At 40.8% G+C, this 17,547-nt stretch overlaps 1 protein-coding gene across 1 annotated transcript; it reads right to left on the bottom strand.

The window, feature by feature from the left end:
* Positions 1–11,085: 11,085 nt before the first annotated feature.
* CUNH13orf42 (chromosome unknown C13orf42 homolog) lies at positions 11,086–15,945 on the bottom strand. Its single transcript, XM_027649881.1, has 3 exons — positions 15,532–15,945; positions 12,139–12,286; positions 11,086–11,327 (listed from the first exon to the last, which is right to left on the bottom strand). Exons 1-3 carry the CDS (start codon positions 15,943–15,945, stop codon positions 11,086–11,088), a joined length of 804 nt encoding a protein of 267 aa, XP_027505682.1.
* Between the last annotated feature and the right edge of the window lie 1,602 nt (positions 15,946–17,547).

Genomic DNA, 17,547 nt, shown 5'->3' with positions numbered 1-17,547 from the left:
GATCCTGCCAGTGATAGGGCTGAACACAGAGGAGTCAGCAAGCAGGGCCCAGTATTCTCTAAACTTCTTGATTTTATAAAAGCAATTTCCAAGGAAAATTAAAGAAATTGAATCAAACCCTGTCAAGAGGCCTTTGGAGTGGTGGGCTGAGGGAACAGAGAGGGCATTCAAGGGTTCCTCTATCCTTTGTCCAGGAAGTATGGTTCCTCAAACAGAAATACAAGTGGAAGAAATAGCCATATGAGGAAAGAAAGTGTAGTCCTTTAGCCTTACCTTTTCAGTGTCTTACCTATTTAGAGTGTCTTGTCTCTTTATGTTTGTATATTCTATGCATTTTCAACTCAGTGCAGCGCACTCTTCTCCTCCCCTGTTAATAAAGGGGATTAAAAAACTAGGCAGGAGGCCACCAACAATCATTCCTCAGAGTATGTGTGTATCCTGTCTCCGTCTGCATCTTCTGCATCTGAGCAACTTCCAGAGGGCCCAGGCAAGACCCTAGCCCTGGTGTATCAAATGCTACAAAAACCTGCATAAGAAAGAGTCTCTGGTTCAGTGGGAGCAGGGAAAGCCTGAGAAGGACAAGAGAGCATGAGTCAGAGAAGTGGTTAACACCAACATTTCAAAAGTAGGGTTTGGATTCCCAGTTTGAAATACTTAAAAGGACCTAATCCCAAAGTATTTTAAGCTGAATACCTAAAATCACCAGAAGTTTTGGAAACCTTGACCTATACCCCTGTGTTATGATAAATAATATTTTCCTCTATGCAGGGAACATTCAGGATTGAATGCTCATTCCTTAGTGTCCATCCCTACATTAATTGTCACTCTTATCTTCCTAGTTAAACTCCTGTTAGAGACAGGTCCTGTCATGATTGCCTTCTAGATCTTCGATACTAGCGGCATAAAGCAGTCAGCAGCAAATTCAAACATCTTCCCCAGCACAGCTACTGACATTGATTTAATTTTCAATCTTCTTCTGGTGGCCCTGTAAACATCAACAAGGCAGCATGAAAACTGCAGAGGGAAGGGACAGGGGTACATTCAGGCTACCTACAGTGTGCTTAAGTATATGACCCTTTTCCACTTATCATGGAGAGTTCTGGATTTGAGTAGTTCTGGATTTGAGCAGCTCTGGGTAGGGGGCAGGCTGAACAGCACATTGCTCTGAGATATCATACATATTGCAAAGAAAATATCTGCGATTCATTTCACCTACCTTTGGATTGCTAGAAGTCATGCTTGTAGTCAGAGCTGATTGCCTAGAGCCTTTTATAGTCTGTGAGAGAAAGGTGTTTTCAGAAGGTGATTCATCCTACCCATTCCACCCCCAAGATGAATAGCCTGCATGAAGGGCTGTTAGCCTCTAGTGACTGCACAGGGAGCTGAGCCGTGGCTTGTACCAGATGAGTAAGTCTTTACCTGGTAAGAGTCTTTGCATGCAGAGTTATACAGATTGAGTGTGAGCTCATGTACCCTGTCAAGAAGAGTTCACGTATGCATTTTTTTTCATATCTAATACAAAATGCTTGTATTAGTCTGTCCACTTTCTCTGCATCCTTTTGTATTTTGGCTACATCTATAATTAATTTTTTTTCCCTGTTCTCCTGACATTAATGCACTACCAGAGAAATATATCTATAGTAGGGTGAAAAGGAGAAACAAGACACACAGTGTGCAAAACCATTTCAGAGGCTGAGACCAGAAAATCAGAGCACAGGCAGAACATCCTGAGTGTTTCTGGCGAGCTTGCAGGCACAACACAAGTAAACAGCTGAAAGACAAAACTACTATTGGCTCAGCATAGAAAGCACGCTGCCAGATCCAGAAAAAAAGAGTGTGAGGCCCAACTTAAGCATGTGTGTGCATGCTGAAAAGAGCCAGAATATCCCTACAAATGTCACCATCCACTCTGGTTTGATATACGGGCCCCAGAGGCCAAGAACTTGACTCTCAGATCTTTTTTTGTGCAAACTGTGACATCTCAGACTCACATCAAGAGCTTCCTATATGCTTTGGCTCAATATCTGCACCCAGTTATGTTGGTGGAAGGAACTTCAGATTCACACCAACCTAACAGAGTTTATTTTGCCATCTGTCTGTGTTTAGTCGTCATGCTAATAATTAAGGCAAGCAATGCAGATTGGGATGGAAATTCCTTCCTCAGGAACAGAACTGTGTGCTGTGCAACCCACCTAGCAGGCACTGAAACTGTTGTTTCAAAACTTATTAGTGAGAAACTTCATTACTCATTTTTACCTAAGTATCACCATTGTTAGGCTGTCCATTGCCATGGCACTGTTATTTAAGATTTCTGCTGAACAAGAACATGCCCCAAAGTAATGGGCTCAGTTAATAACACACTATGAACTCTGTGACGGTTTTTGAGCTACAAATATACTTTCTGTGGTCTGTTAACAAAATCATCCTTCCTGTCCATGAATCAGGGCTGAGGAGAGGTGCTGTTGGATGAGTTTCCTAATGGAGTATTTCCCAGCCCATGCCACAGCATAGGGTTATTTGAACAAAGGCCCCTTCACTGGTTCAGGAAGTTCTTCCAGTCAAGGCCACCTCCCTCAAAGAATCATTGGCATTCAACGTGGCCTTGACTCATGGATTTCCTCCACCGGGAGCAGGGAGGTGGGTCACCGCCGAGCAAAGTGTGTCTCTGTCAACCATTTGCTGCCTTCTGACCCAAGCTGTCCAAAGGAACAAGTCTGTTTGATGATACTCAACCCATGAAATCCCAGAGGGGAAAGCTAAACTTGGCAATAGGTAAAAGCATTGTTAACCTCATGGGCAAGTGAATCTGTCACCAATTATATGTCTTTGCCTCTTCTGAGTGCTTTTCCAATTTACACTGAGCACAAGTCACTCAACTTCTATGGAGATATGACTCAGCATGGAATTTTGGCACGGGCTGCTCAGAATTAATTATAATTGTGAAGTGCAGACCTGTGGGGGGCCCCAGTTCTATTGATAATTATTCTCACCATGTAGTCAGATTTTAAACCTCTTTGACCCTATTACAAAAATCCCCATCCAGAAACAGTACTTCTCTTCTGGAGGCTAAAATACTTACTTTAGGGGTTTTTTTCCCAGGTGTCTTTACTAAAGGACACTATGATACAAGATTTTAGACATGAATTGATAAATCCATTATAAAGGACGGGAAAACATTAACATATCATACTTCATGGAATAAAAGGGGAAAAAGAGAGCTCACAAAATGCTAGTTAAAGTTTAATGGTAAGCCTCTAAAAAAACCAACAGTGCCCTCATTTTTGTGTACTTTTGGTTTTTTTAATAACTGCTCAGTTTAACCCCCAATCCTAAATTCTTCACATCAGTAATTCAAGTTTCCATAAAGAAAACATATTAAATTTGTAAGCAAGAGTGTGAGTAAAGACAGTTACAAGAAAATCATCTCTGGGCAATTTAATCCTTTTAGAACCAATACAGCTAAACTATTGACAGAATAAAAAAGAGGAAATTAACGGATCTCATATCAGACTTGAGTGAAAGGCAACTGTTTTGTTTAGGAAACCAAAGAGCAATTTATCTTTTTATCTGACTTTCAAAACTTGCTGTCGCATTTTTGCTGTCTCACCTCATATTTTCATCTTAAATGACGACACTGAAAGAAGCTCACCGAGGTTAAACTACTTGCTTGCAGCTTCTGCAAGGAAGGTGCTCTTGTCTCTTCAGCAACCAGGTTTTTCTTGCTTATTGCTGTTCTGGCACATTGGATGTGAGTTTCTTTTCTTCTTCATGACAATTTTTTTTAATAGTACATCAGTTTTGAACGTCCAAAACCTGTGATACACAGGAGTGAGAAATCCACTAAGAAATATAACCCCAGTGCTTACCTTTCTACATATTCTTTCTCAGGAGAGCAGGGCATACTGCTCTGAACAAAACAAAAAGTATTGTTGCTGGGCTGAATCTGAACTGAGCGTCTCAAGGTGAGAACACGAAGTAGATCAGATATTGGGGGTGGGTGGTGGTGGTGTCCTAGAGCAGCCTTCTTTTTTAAATTTAAATAGATTTTGCAATTAAAATTAAATTTTGAATTTATATATTCTGGAAGTGGGCAGCTCACTTCTCTGTGTACTGCTATTAAGCCAGCTCAGATGTCGTCCATTTCTGTGTGTCTCAGGGTATGTTTAGCCAGCCAAGTGTGGTCTGTTGCCTGCCCAGATGCTCAGCTGACCAGGTTGTCTCCACAAATCATATACTAACTGCACTTGGCAAGTCCTGCTGATCTTTGTCACCACAAAGTATCAGACCATGTCAGAAGTAGAAAGACATGAAGTGATTAAAAATACAGTGCTTAAAAAGGCAATATTTGCACTGCATTTTTTCATCCTGAGATCTCTTCTAGCTTATTTAATTTCTTTACATTTTCTGTTCAGATCTACCATAGTGAAGGAGATGACTGATCTTTCACATCTCACTTCAGGATAGAACAAGTCTGAAACCTTCTCCTAAGGAACAGGAAGTGGGGTGGTATGTTGCCACAACAGCTTGTTTGTGGAAAACACCATGCTGTCATGTGCAAGTATTCTCTGGCAGAGGGGTATTTGTGTAAGAGCCTTTGGACATACTTGTCAGAATATAAGAGCAGCAGCATTTCTCAAATTCACACAGCATTCATAGAAATTCTGGTTTTGTTAGTAATTGCACTTCCAGGAACATTGTCAACAAATTCTTAGGGCCCACGTTAAATGGGAACATCAGTAACAACCACAGCCCTGCAGGAAGAGAGCAGCAAGGGATGCAGAAGTCTGTCAGAGGCATGGGACAACTCTTTTTCTCAGAGTTACGCCACCCAAGCCTTAAAGCTGGTAGGCTTAAAGGCAGACAGACTGGGGTAATTCTGGACTTCTCATGAGTCTAATTTAATTCCAAGAGGCGGAGCTGTGTTTGCTCAAGCTTGGCTCCAGACCAATTTTTCCAGAAGCAGTCAGTCACCAGTGCAATTGTCAGAGTCACTTTATCCCCACTGATGCTAGTTACATGCCTTTTGAAAATACCACTAAAGGTGACTGCAAATCTCACTCCAAGTATATTCACTTCAGTTTATTCAACTGTGATTAGAGGTCAGCTCTGCTTGCACTGGAGTCTTTTCACTGGACTGCTCACTTTCCTTGCACAGCAATGACCTATATCATTGAAGTGAGGGGAGCAAAAATTAATTCTACACATTGGAATCTGAAAAGTGAAGCTATTGAAGGGTAAAAGTGATGTGAATCAGTTCTCTCAGTGAAGTGATACTAAAGCTAGCTCTAACTTAGAAACAGCTCAGAATATTTTATTGTTGATCAATCCCTTTCTCCCTTTGCTGCTCCCCATACAATTATCTAAAGACGATGATGTTGTGTTTGCCAGTTAAAAAGGACACAGTGTCACACATCAACCCACAAGCAAGCAGACTGAGAGCCTGCACGTGAGCAAGTAACATTGCTGATGTTACAGCTGAGCCTTATTAATGCAGAAAGCCTTATTAGTCTGAATATTCTGAGACTGTAGAGCCATCTAAATCAATGAAATCTGCCTTTGCTGACCTGTAGTCATAACCACTGCAAAGACACGTTCCCTTTTGTTTTTCCCCCGTAAGTTAGTATTTTGTCATAAAACAAAGAAAACACCTCAAAAAGTTTAGTGTGCATGCCTTAAATATAAACACACCCCTGGAATACACAGCAGCAGCGGATGCAGGAGCAGGTTAGCTTTTGACTAGCTGAACTGCTTGGATTAGCAATTCCTGGAATAACAGTTTTACAGACCCCAAGATGTTGAAAAACTCAGATATTGATTTTCTTGAGCCTTGGAAGGAACTCCAGAATTAGGCCAGAATCCTTAGCTCAGGTCTATCTCAAGATTGAACTGTTGAATCTTAAAGTCCTCTGCTTAGTATTTTTAATCCATCTTTGTATTTTCTGTGACTTAAAGTGTGTTATTTCTGGCGATGACATTACTTTGTACATTTGTTTCCAGACACAGTCAGAGGTAAGTGGTCACCATCTCAGACATGATTTACTGAGGTCTCAGTGTCCCCTATGATGTCACAGGACTTATTTATTTCCTAAGGAAATCATCTCCCTGGAAGAGTAAACTCATTTAAAGAACTACTGTTAATTGGAAACTGCCAAACAAATGCTTGGGAAACAAGGAGCCCATAAGTGAATAACAGATACACACACTGACTATCTGTTGATGAAGCAGGGCAAAATACTTCCCTTTTTCTTTCATCCTCAGTTCTCTCGCTGATCACAGAAATAGGAGGGCTACAGAATAGCTAGGAATGAACTGCCACCATGTGGCCGAGGCACAGTTTTAGCTACCTTTCTAGAAATCTCCTTCAAGAGCTCGTGCTCTAAGATAAGAGTCCCCAGCACTTATTAGTGAAAGTTTTGTGCTTGATCACACATTTTACTTTGGCATCATGCGCAGTGCCTCCCTATCAGTGCCCATTAGCTTCTTAGTAAGGTCTTGCTCCCTTCTCAATCTCATTTTAATAAAAGAGTGGAACACATCACTTTTAATTCCATAAATTCTTTTTATATTTTCTCTAATAGGTCATCTCATCTTCTGTGAAGGGTCAGGGTATCATAACAACTGAGTCCTTCAGGTGATGTTGCCTGGTCTTGCCTTATAAAAGACAATTTTTTAATATGACAAGCCTATTAGCAGAAAAGTTGTCAACATTCACTAAATTACTGCTAATCAAATATCAGACTCCAGCTTCTTCTTCTCAGTCTGGTCTAAAGCAGCTGGGCTCATTTATCTTTGATTTGCCCTCAAAATTCTTTCAGTACAATAGGTTTTTCTAACTGTTAAACTCAAGATACTTCAAGAGTCATTCCACTGACTTGGTTTCTATTTACCATGGGCGTAATTCAAAGCTACAGACCCAAGAGGAGGCAAAAGCCTCCCAGCTTCATACTGCTTTCATCTTCTTGTGGACCTGCTACACCACGACAAACAGAAGGTACTCCTAAATTTACCCAAACAGATCTACAAACTGACCCTACAGCTGTGACAATTCTGAAGACACCCACTAGGTGCTAATCTAATGTTTTTAATATATCCCATTCAACCTGGAGAAGCAGATAACCATGTATTGCTATGCATTACCTTGGAGGACTTCCCGTCTTACTCAATGCAGCACTGAAACCTTCTGCCTTCATCATAACTTTACGGCATTGCAAGATTCAAACTAGAGCAAACATTTTGTCCAGCTGCCAACTTTCCATTAGCTGTCTATATTTCTTCTGTTTCTACCCAAGACGCTTATGACTTCAGCTCACTTACATGCATCATGATTACACTGAGTTGCTCAACACAAAAGGACAAAATTATTTTGAATCCTCCAGGGTATGATTTCTTCAACACCTCTTCTTCACATCTCTTTAGTTGCCAGATTCTTGTACACAGTGTCTAGTTTCTGAAAGACAGCTGTGGATGTGGTGTCGCAGAAGTTACAGCCAGGACCCCTTCAGAGCTAGTGCTCAGCAATGCCGCTAACTAGAGGAACATGACATACACCAATTCCTCAGTTGAGCTGGATTTGAAACAAAAAAATAAGAGATGCTTTCCTAAAGATCTTGCCTGTTATTCCAGCGCACTCTGAGAAAGAGCTGTTGGGGGTCAGTTCTTCAGGGAACATTCACACACAGTTGATGCGCTTCATTTTCATGGCCTGGGGACACAACTGAAAGAGCTCACTAACAATCTCTGAAAAAGATCTAGGTCATACTCAAGCTTTGCTGGTCATCAATAATTCTTCTGTATGGCTGGCATTGTCAAAACACCTATAGTAGGTGCTTTATTTCTAGGTTGCAATGCCTGAAAATAGATGGATGTTGCAGCAAGGTCATTTAGAGGACCTACCCATGGTGGAGAGAGTCCCTTTAGTGTCTGTGCAGAGAGCTTGCCTCCAAAGCCATGAGCAAACAATTCAGAGCAGATGAGGAGCACCTTTGCAGGGAAACCAACTGCTCCTGGAAAATGTGTGGAAAGCGGCCTAAGGTAGTGTTAGGCAGGGACATGGTTCTACCTCAGGTCTTGAGGTAATAGAGAGGGTGTTGCTATCCACAGTAAACCCTTCTCTGAGGAGGCAGCTAACACTAGGGATGGAAATACTTCCCTTTCCTCTCTCCTGCTCTCTTTCTGCTTAATTGCCTGTTCTAGCATAGGTAGGATAAGACTCTTGAACCTTCAGCTCTCACCTCCACAGAGAGTGCCTTAAGATGCAGGGGCTGCTCTCCGTAGCTCTGCTGAAGCTGAGCCATATCCAGTGAGGAATATACAGGGCTAATATACTAGAAGGAGAAGGAAGGTACCTGCATTTATGGGATATGTGATGGAAAATGTTCTCAGATAAAAAATGGTTTATTTTACTTGCTTAATTAAAATTTCCTAGGATGATAACTGGCTTGAAGTGACCTTTAAAAAAATGAAAGAAAATTGATCATAGGGTTCAAATGGAAATTACAAATATGATGTCCTCCCTCTGTCTCTTATTCATAAAAAGGAAGACAAATTTAACACTGGAGCTTCTGTGCTGGACAGCAGGGGGGACCCTCACCCTCTGTCACAGCCAGATGACTAGAGATGCCTCTGTTTTATAGGGACAGACAAGAGATCACGGGGAAAGTCAAACATGCTGAAGCAGTCTGGTTCTGCATATCACAATGCATTCTTAAAACAACAGGAAAAAGATCAGCTACTCCAATGCATAGAACCTTGGCACTACGAACATGAAACACAGGTCAGGGCAGAACAACATTGGAATTCTTTTTCTTCTTTCTTTTTCATTGGTATTTTAATTATGCACAAGCCCAATTCTGTTATAGTAACTTAAAAAAATGGTAAGGTTTTTGTCAGCCCTCATCCATGTTGCAGGTTCTAGTAGCGAAAAGATGCCTACACACTCAGTGAAGTGTTCCTCGGCAACTTCGGCATGAGATTCTGCTTGGAGAGGGGTTTCAGGGAGACACGTTGCCAAAAAAATGTACAGATTCAAGCACTGTCCCCCTTGTCTCACACACACACAGAGCTGCAGCCTTGAGAGCTGCATGCCAGAACCTAGGGGTGTGTTTGCAACATGCTGTGCTCTGGCTATCCCACCTGGCTGAGAGGCCTTAAATGATCACATGTCAAAGGCAGAACACTTTTAAAGACAGTTACAACATTCAGTTTAGGGCAGCCAGTACAGGACTGGAGAGGTACAAAGGCAGCAACACAGTATAGGGAATACAGATTATCGTGAGAAGCACCAAGAACAGGGAGACAAAATTTAGACCTTAATTTAAACTCTTCTTTAATATATATCAATTATATTGATTACACTGGTCATTTTCAAGAGGGTACACACTAAGCAAAGAGCAGCAAAAGCAGTTCCAGAATTAATAGTGAAAGAATTCTTCTCTCCCCTTCACAAACACCACTAGAAAAAGAATCAAAATGGTTTAATCAGGAGATGCCAGCTCTGAATGGAGGACCATATGGTTTTTTTGGCACTTTCCTATCTTATGACAGAAAGTGGCCTAGATCAGCAAGTTCTCAGAGGTACTTGCAGCTCATGGCAGAAATGCTGTCTGAATAACTCAGTCCCAAAGACTAGGAATACAAATCAACAAGAATTGCCACCTGCCAAATGTTCTGTGTGGCAGGCACAAGGTTTATGGAGATTTTGTTATATCAGATGGGCTACGTTGATGGCCAGTGCCTCAGGAAATTCATCCAAGCTTGTGGACAAAAAAACTACTGAACATAGAAACAAGAAACGACTAGCAATTCACCAGCTGGTCATACCAGTGCCACCACGATCCATCTGTCACAGTCAAACACCAACTGACCACCAGATGAAAAAAAAGAGTAAGTAAAAACTTGATCCCAAACACCTCAGCAAATTCTTAAGACAAAGTGTGTGCTGGGGGATCTGGCTCAGATGGATTACTGTGATGGTAATGGTATTGCTGAAGAACCATAGCTAGTGTTTCCATAGGGTGCTATCTCCTGGTCACTTTTTATGCATTTTTACATTGCTGTACATCAGTCAAACAGGTAGATAATAGGTCTTAATAATTCCATGTATCACATGAAAGACATGTCACCTCTAAGATGAAGAGGAACACTTCCAGACTGTTTTTTTCCTAATATATAGTCTTTAATAATGAAGCAGTAGAATTACAAATATTGGGTATAATCTAAAGCTGATGTGGTGGCTTTGTCTGCAAATTGTCTTCTGCCCTTGAGAACAACCTTCACTCCAATTTATTCACAAAATGTTTTTCTCTGAGACATTAAGCTTTTCTAGTGTACACTGGGATGTCTAGATTCAGCAGTTGGGTGCTAAAATAGATGAAAACTAGCAGGTGGTGTAACCATATGAAAAAAGTTGTATATATTTTGGAGGCAGTGAATCCCTTGAGGTATCCAAGAACAGAACCATCTCTAGTAGCAAATAGAGTACAATATAGTTTGGTTTTTACAAAACACACTGGAGCAATTCCTCCAAACACAAGTTTCTAATTCTGATTACTTCACTGCAGCTCCTTTCTGCTTGTACCACAGTCTGATTGTATCTCAGTGCTGCTTTATATTCTGAGATCACAGAGTCAACAATGGCACATACAAATTTTCACAAGTAACAGAAGGAGAAAATTCTGCTTCACTGCTCTGAAGTTGGAAACACTGGTGCGAAAGTTCCAACATATTCACAGAATTCCTTGAAGTCCTTTACAGTACTGGAGTCAGAAGAAAAATTACTGCACCAGGCAACCTGAATCATTGCTTTCAATAACAGCACTAAAAAAAAGTCTTGTCAGATTGGAGTTCCCCCCAAGCTGAGTGACAAAGCAGTATTGTTAGGCACAATGAACTTGGTAAGTTAAACCCTCATATGTGTCCGAAGTCAGAATAGCCATGGCTTAAAATATGCTCCACACAAAGAATCTTCAGTGACTGCACACATCATTTCTACAGTGTAAGAGATGGATCAGTAGGGGAAAAAAAAAAGGCAAATATCACATGCCGTATTTCATATATTCTCTTTTCAAGTGAAGAGGGAATGTTCTTTCAACATTCCTTCTTACATGTTTTAGGTTTAAATTTTAAAGTGCTATATGCCCCTTCCACAGCTTTGGGCAAGTACATGGGATGTCTTTCCAACCTCTTCCTAGAGCCAGTGGTTCTCCGCTGGCTGTTTCTCTGAGATTGGTTTGCAGCCTTTGCAGTTTGGGCAGTATCTTGTGAGTATCTCCGGGGAGCACGAAGGATCCAATTTGAATGCAAACTGTGTTCACTTGTACTGGTAGCAACTGAAAGACAGAAGATAATTTGGCATTAATAGTTTAACAGTGAAATTTTTATATGCACGGTGAGAAAGTAGGGGGCTTTCTGGGTCTTTCCTGGAGGTAATGAAAAGAAACAAACTTTGTTTACTGCAGGATATCTCTTGAGATGGGATTCATCCTATCTAGTATTTCACTGCCTGCAGTGTAAAGATGTATGTGAGAGCTAGTCCCTCCATACACACATCTAGTGCACAGCTAAGCCAATCTGTTTCAGATACTCCCCTTAGCCTGAAACAAAGATGAGAAATATCTATTTCTCTCCACTCATTACATAGGATAGATGACGACCTCAGATGGGTACATCTTCATTTATTTGGGCAATCCTATCCATTCTGTTGGAAACATACAGTTATTTAGCCTAATCTCTAAATTTCTTCCATTTTGATTGTTGGAAAGAAAACACTCAGCCATTTCTCAATGAGAAAAAAAGAAAAACAGATGAAGAAAAAATATACTTTTTATAGTTCTCCTTCAAAGACAGCTTGGGGTAGAGATGCATGAGTGGAATTCAGCCCTGAGCAGAAGGCAAACACTATTCCAGCACTACACATACTACATTTGCTCATGACTGCACATAAAGTAGTTGCACCCATTCAACAAGGAACAAGTAATGTATTACTGCAGTTTCACATGCTGTATGCAGCGGCCTACATTTGGGAAGAAACCTGGAGGACAATTGTGTCCCTTAAATAAACAAACAAGACTGCACAATGCCACTCTTCCCTCTACCCTCCGCACACCAACACCCATAATTTTTGGCTGGTTTATAACGCACCATCAAAATCAACATCCACATTTGGCAAATCTGCATCAGGAACTCTCAGCCATCTCTCTGAATCCAGGTCTGCAATGACCGAGTCAAAGAAAGCTATTGCTTCTCTTACATCTGAACTGGGCTGTGGACCTTTTCTCTCCACGGATGCCTGTTGATCAGATAAAGGGGAAAAAAGTTAGCCACGGGTTGGGCACAATGACTTTTTAATGAGCAAACTGTATAAGGAAGATGCAAGTATTGTATTTCATTCCGTACTCCAGACTGTCAGAAAAGAAACACAGGTCCAGACTACTCCACAGTTTGCAACCATCAAAGAAAGCAGGACAACTGCCTAACAAACATCCATCTTATTACCTGCTCAGCACCAAACATCTTCCACTTGAGCACTGCTAGCCCTGTGTTATAAAATCCCTCAGAATCCACGTATCAGGCCATTTAATTAGGTGACTAAGTGAAAGCTGGGCTTTGTGGTCAAATTTATTCTGCCTAGCACTAAGCACCTAATGAGACACACATTAGAAATGTAGTCATGCAGGGTTCCTTCTGTAATTAATGCAGTGCTCCAATACCTTCAGAAGATGAGTCAGGCCTTAAGTAGGCTGAACCCTCCTCTGCAGGCAGCTCTTTCTCTTAGCTGAAAAGGAATTGTAGGGTAACTTGGTTACTAATTTAAACATCTTATTAAAATGCCTAGGTTAGGTAAAATGAATCCAGATTTAAATTGCTAAAGTCTTTTTTTTGGAATGGAAAAGGGTGGTGTGCGCTAAAATATGAGTCATTCAACACTGTGATAATTCCCACAGGAAAGCCACAGAGCTAAAAGTAGGAGCCTGTCTCGATAAAAAAGCAAATGTAGTCCGTAAATGCTGAAGCAGTCATAAAACCTTGGGTAGCAATTCTGAAGATCCATATGGGATGAAAAATTCCTCCCAGGCTCTACCTAACAAAAGGACATATATTTTCCTTGCCATTCCAAGTTAAGTGTATTGTCAGGCTGCAATACTAGGTCAGGAAATTGCTACACTGGGTTTCAAGCATGCAAGTAAGGGATACATATATGTCACATCTCTGAAGAACCAGCTTGTTCCCTATTCTGTGGAGGCATAGAGATGAACTAATTCCCCTCCTGATATTATGGGTTGATTGACACCCTCTGAAGTGCTAAAAGATAGCTGTTACCACACATCTACTGAAAATAGTGACTGCTATTATGACTAAGCCCTTATTGGTTAAATGACATTTTAAAGAAATGCCTATGTACTTCCAGCATCTGACCCATCTCTCTATTCTTTTCTCCCACTAGACCCAAGTGGCACATTTTGAATCCATGGTCAGCCTTGTGGTCTAGGTCACAAGGATCTTTGAACTAAACTTCCCATGAGGACAGGGTTGTCTGAACAAATTACCTTCCCATAAATCATGTAACAGGTTAGAGAAAGAAGTGAATTTCCAGTGATAGGCAATTTAACACAAACAGGTAATTTGGGACAAAACCATTCAAGCCTGGTCATAAGACAAAGCTTGCAATCTGTGAACATAAAATTTGTAGTTAGAAACCAGAATATTCCAAATCTTTTTGAAGTCTTCTTGAATAAGACCCTGCCATTTGTGTTGGCAAGAATTACTCATATGAATGGCATATCCTGCTGATGTCCCTGTCTGTTCCCAAGGGGACAGTTCATGGAGTCATCATGCCAGTCAGTACCAGCACTGTTCATACATAAGGGCTAGCTGGCTACAGTCAGGTGACAGCAGTTTTAGCTTCAGACTGTGGAAGATGCACTTGTTTGCCAAAACCAAGTTAAGCTTTTGGCATTTTTCTTAAGTGGCATTTTCAGCAGCAAATCTCAGAAATTCATAAACCTGCTTGAAGTTTAGTTGTGCAGAATCTAACTCCCAGCCTCCTGGTCCTTGATTTAAGTCCAGGGTTGGTCATGTACTAGTCTGCTACATCACTGCTCAGCTCTTCAGGGAATTGGCGTGCTGTAAATCTCCCCTGTGCCAGTGACAGTGCACAAAGTCAGTTCACAGACTGTATCTATAGTGTTGAGATTTGTCTCCTGGCACCTGGCACCACCAGGCCACTCTCCTAGCTTTCAGTCATTCTCTTTGGATGTTTCCCTGGCCTGAAATTACAACTTCTTTATAAAAACTATCTTCTCCAGCCCAGTGAACTGAGTTTTGTTTCCTATTATTATTCCTAGCTTCTGAGAGTCACCATTCAAAGTATTAAAAAGATTACATAAAACCTAACAAAACCAAAGGCGACCAAATGGGTAGTAGAACAAAACATAAAATTACAAAATTTACTACCTAGTCCTAAACTCGTGAGCACTGTCCTTTAGTTGAGTAATGCCTGCAACAGCTTAAGAAATAGCTTCAGCCATTCTGACATTCTGCTGTGACAGAACATATAAATATGGCAGTAACATTTTGTTAAAGTCAACCTGGCCCAATCATTAAGTTAGACATACATCCTTCTTTCCACCCTCCCCATTATTATCCAGTTAGAAGACTGGACTGGGTAACCTGTGAGTGTGCTGTCAAAATCTTGTTTGTGGTCATGTTACCTAACAGATCATTCCACCTGCTGCAGTCCTTTGCTTTGTCCTTGCTGAATCAAGCCTAAAGTCAAAATAACCAGTGAACTATCTAGTGACATACAACCTATAAAATGCAACCAGGAGGAAGCTTTTCTTTCTAGGATACATGTAAATAAACTGCACCAAAGATGATATTACAGTTTTATTTTTATGGTGTCATTACAGTAAAGGGTGAAGAATTACACTCACCAACTTATTAATGAACAGAGAAAGGAGCACTTAGGAATTCCTCATGCCTTACAGCCTACCAGTAGAGTTTGCACTGATGCTAAATGTAGCACTAACCAGTTAACTGACCAATCAGAAAAAAAATTGTATATGTTTCCATGAATTTACAATTATTTTGTGCAAGTAATTTTATGTCAATAAAAAGACTGCCAGGAAATCCAGGGCTTACTGCACTTGTCAGTCATTATCAGCTATAAATAATCATAGTAGAGAACTCTGATGCACTTAAGTAGTCTGTCAGAGCTTGCTTTTTCATAAGCATGTTTCATCGTGTTTTCAGATACTTTCCATACTGTCATAACCCTTTCCTTTTCCTATTTTCACTCCCCCAACCCTTACCCTCCCTCCTCCCAAACATAGGCATATACATTTCTTTCCATGACCAATTTTCTTTCTTAGTTTCACACTACTCAGAAAGAATCTTAAGGTATGTGGCAACATTTCAAATGCAAAAGTGAAAAAACAATGGCTAAAACCAATAAAGCAGAAAATCAACATAAGTCATACTTCAATGATTTTGTGGCTTAAGACCAAGCACATGGCAAAAGTTCTTGGAAATTACCTTAGAAGACTCTTTGGAAGGAAGTGGAATAAATAACTTCTTTCCAGTTTTGGATGATTTTGTGGACATTGGAGAAGCTGCAGCCATATGCATGGATTTCAAGTTACTGATGTTGTCAAGATATTTTTTCCTCAAGGCTAACAAATCCTGTAGGTACTTCAAGCAGTCCTGAGTCTTAGAGTGCATCCAGTCTCTGTCTTCCTCTTTTGGCTGAAAACAAGAGTCGATGCTGGTTGTACTTCTACATTTCTTTAGTGGTTCACTAACTTTTTCCTGCTCACCTCCAAGGACATACATAGAAGTGCTGCGGATCAGTCTCACTGTAGAACCTGTGCCATCACAGTAAGGGATGTTATCTGCCACATTTCTTCTGTGAAAGTTGGGGTGAAAGATAGAATGGATCTTTTGGAACATAGTGTGTCACTTCCTTCTTTTTATACCCTTTCTCTTTCAGCTCCTTAATTTAACACTAGATTTGGTAATCAGCAGCTGTTACTTTTGCCCTCAGGAAATTAAAAAAAAATTCCACTTACTGAAGTGAGGAGAAAAAACAAGCCTATGGCTGCACCAATTGCTTTCAGTCTAATACATTGTGAAGAGCATGATAGTAATGCAGAAGTGCTTTTTCTATTCCATTTGTATCAGTGAAAGAGTTTTGTCCTTTCCTCGGTTTGAAATGTGGTTGAGGAGGTCAAATATCATGCTTTGAACTTTTCTTTGGCGCCTGGTCCCCATAAAAGCCGTCAGCATCGAGGCAGAAATTCCCTCTTCCACGCTTCCTCGGCGCTCCTGAGTCCCCCTCGGCGCCTGCTGCCGCCGGCCGGGGGGCGCCGGGCTCTGGCCGTGGTGCTGATCCTCTCCCGCCCGTCGCCCAGCATCCGTCCGCCTCTCGAGGTGCGGCCCGGAGGGATGTTGGTTTGGAAGAGCTTGTTGATGTTGAGATCAGCCCCGACAGGGACAAAAGTCTGAGTGGGGAAGAATAGTTTCTGTCGAGTGAAGTTCAGCTGCTGAAAGAAGTCGCTCTGGGTTTCACCCGGCAGTAACCAGGAGATGGCTGGAGCCACCTGATACCACAGCGCTACTAGGAACAAAGTGGATTCAGATGTCAGGCTCTATTACACTCAATACAAAGATGCCCTGTTCAAGGGATTCTGTAAAATTAAACACTCTTCCAAAGTACTTCTCTGGCAAAATATTGCAAACAAAAACCTAAGATTTTTTTATCTTTCCATATCAGTCCTCCTCCTAGACTGATACAAGAACATTTAATACGGTGGGTTTGATGTCTGGTTTTTTGGCTGAAAATACTGAGAAAATTGTCTATTATTAGCATATTCGAGCATTACTAGTATTTGTAGTGTGTGCTTTAGAGTTAAGTAGATAGGGAATTTGTTCAGTTCTCATGACTAAGACAATCAACAACTATTTCAAAGCAAGCAGGAAAGCCTAGAATTACCATGTTCAAAAAAATTTACATAAATGATCCTGCCCAAGCATTGAGTGCTTGAGGAAAATAATTATTTTGGAATAAATTTGATATCACCCTGAAAATACTACTGAGTAAATTTCTGCTAAGGCCTCTGGAAGTGCCAGCTGAAGGCTTAAGCATCCTAAGATCTGTGGGATTTCAACAAGAAAGGTAGGTTCTAATATAAATTTGTGCTTTTTACCTCAGGAACTTTGATATACTGGATACTAAACATGCATCATAACCATCTTAAAACAGGTACTTTGTTCCTTTTACTTACAGCTAAAGTTGAAATGTCCTTATAACATAACTAAAAATTGAGGCAAACTAACTTTTTGCCACTTTTTCTGTCTTTTAATATTAGCAATTCCCACTGCAGCTGAAAGTAGCCTAGAGGTTGTTCTGAAATACATTCAGCTGCTTGATATCTAGTAGTTTTATAGGGGTATTCCATTATTGTTTTCTACAAAGGTCTACTCAATCCCACAGCTAGGTAATAGATGAATTTGTCTTTATGCTAACATAGACCTGTAGAACTATGAAAAATT

Source organism: Corapipo altera, unplaced genomic scaffold, assembly GCF_003945725.1.
Source record: "Corapipo altera isolate COAL_440 unplaced genomic scaffold, ASM394572v1 0, whole genome shotgun sequence".
NCBI classification, from domain to species: domain Eukaryota; kingdom Metazoa; phylum Chordata; class Aves; order Passeriformes; family Pipridae; genus Corapipo; species Corapipo altera.
This window is presented reverse-complemented; position numbering and strand designations above follow the sequence as displayed.

Coding starts and splice junctions, on each gene's coding strand:
- CUNH13orf42 (XM_027649881.1), bottom strand. CDS start 15,945: ATGTTCCAAAAGATCCATTCTATCTTTCACCCCAACTTTCACAGAAGA. Junction 12,287..15,531: donor CTTCCAAAGAGTCTTCTAAG/GTAATTTCCAAG, acceptor TCTGATCAACAG/GCATCCGTGGAGAGAAAAGG. Junction 11,328..12,138: donor TGTGGATGTTGATTTTGATG/GTGCGTTATAAA, acceptor TCTGTCTTTCAG/TTGCTACCAGTACAAGTGAA.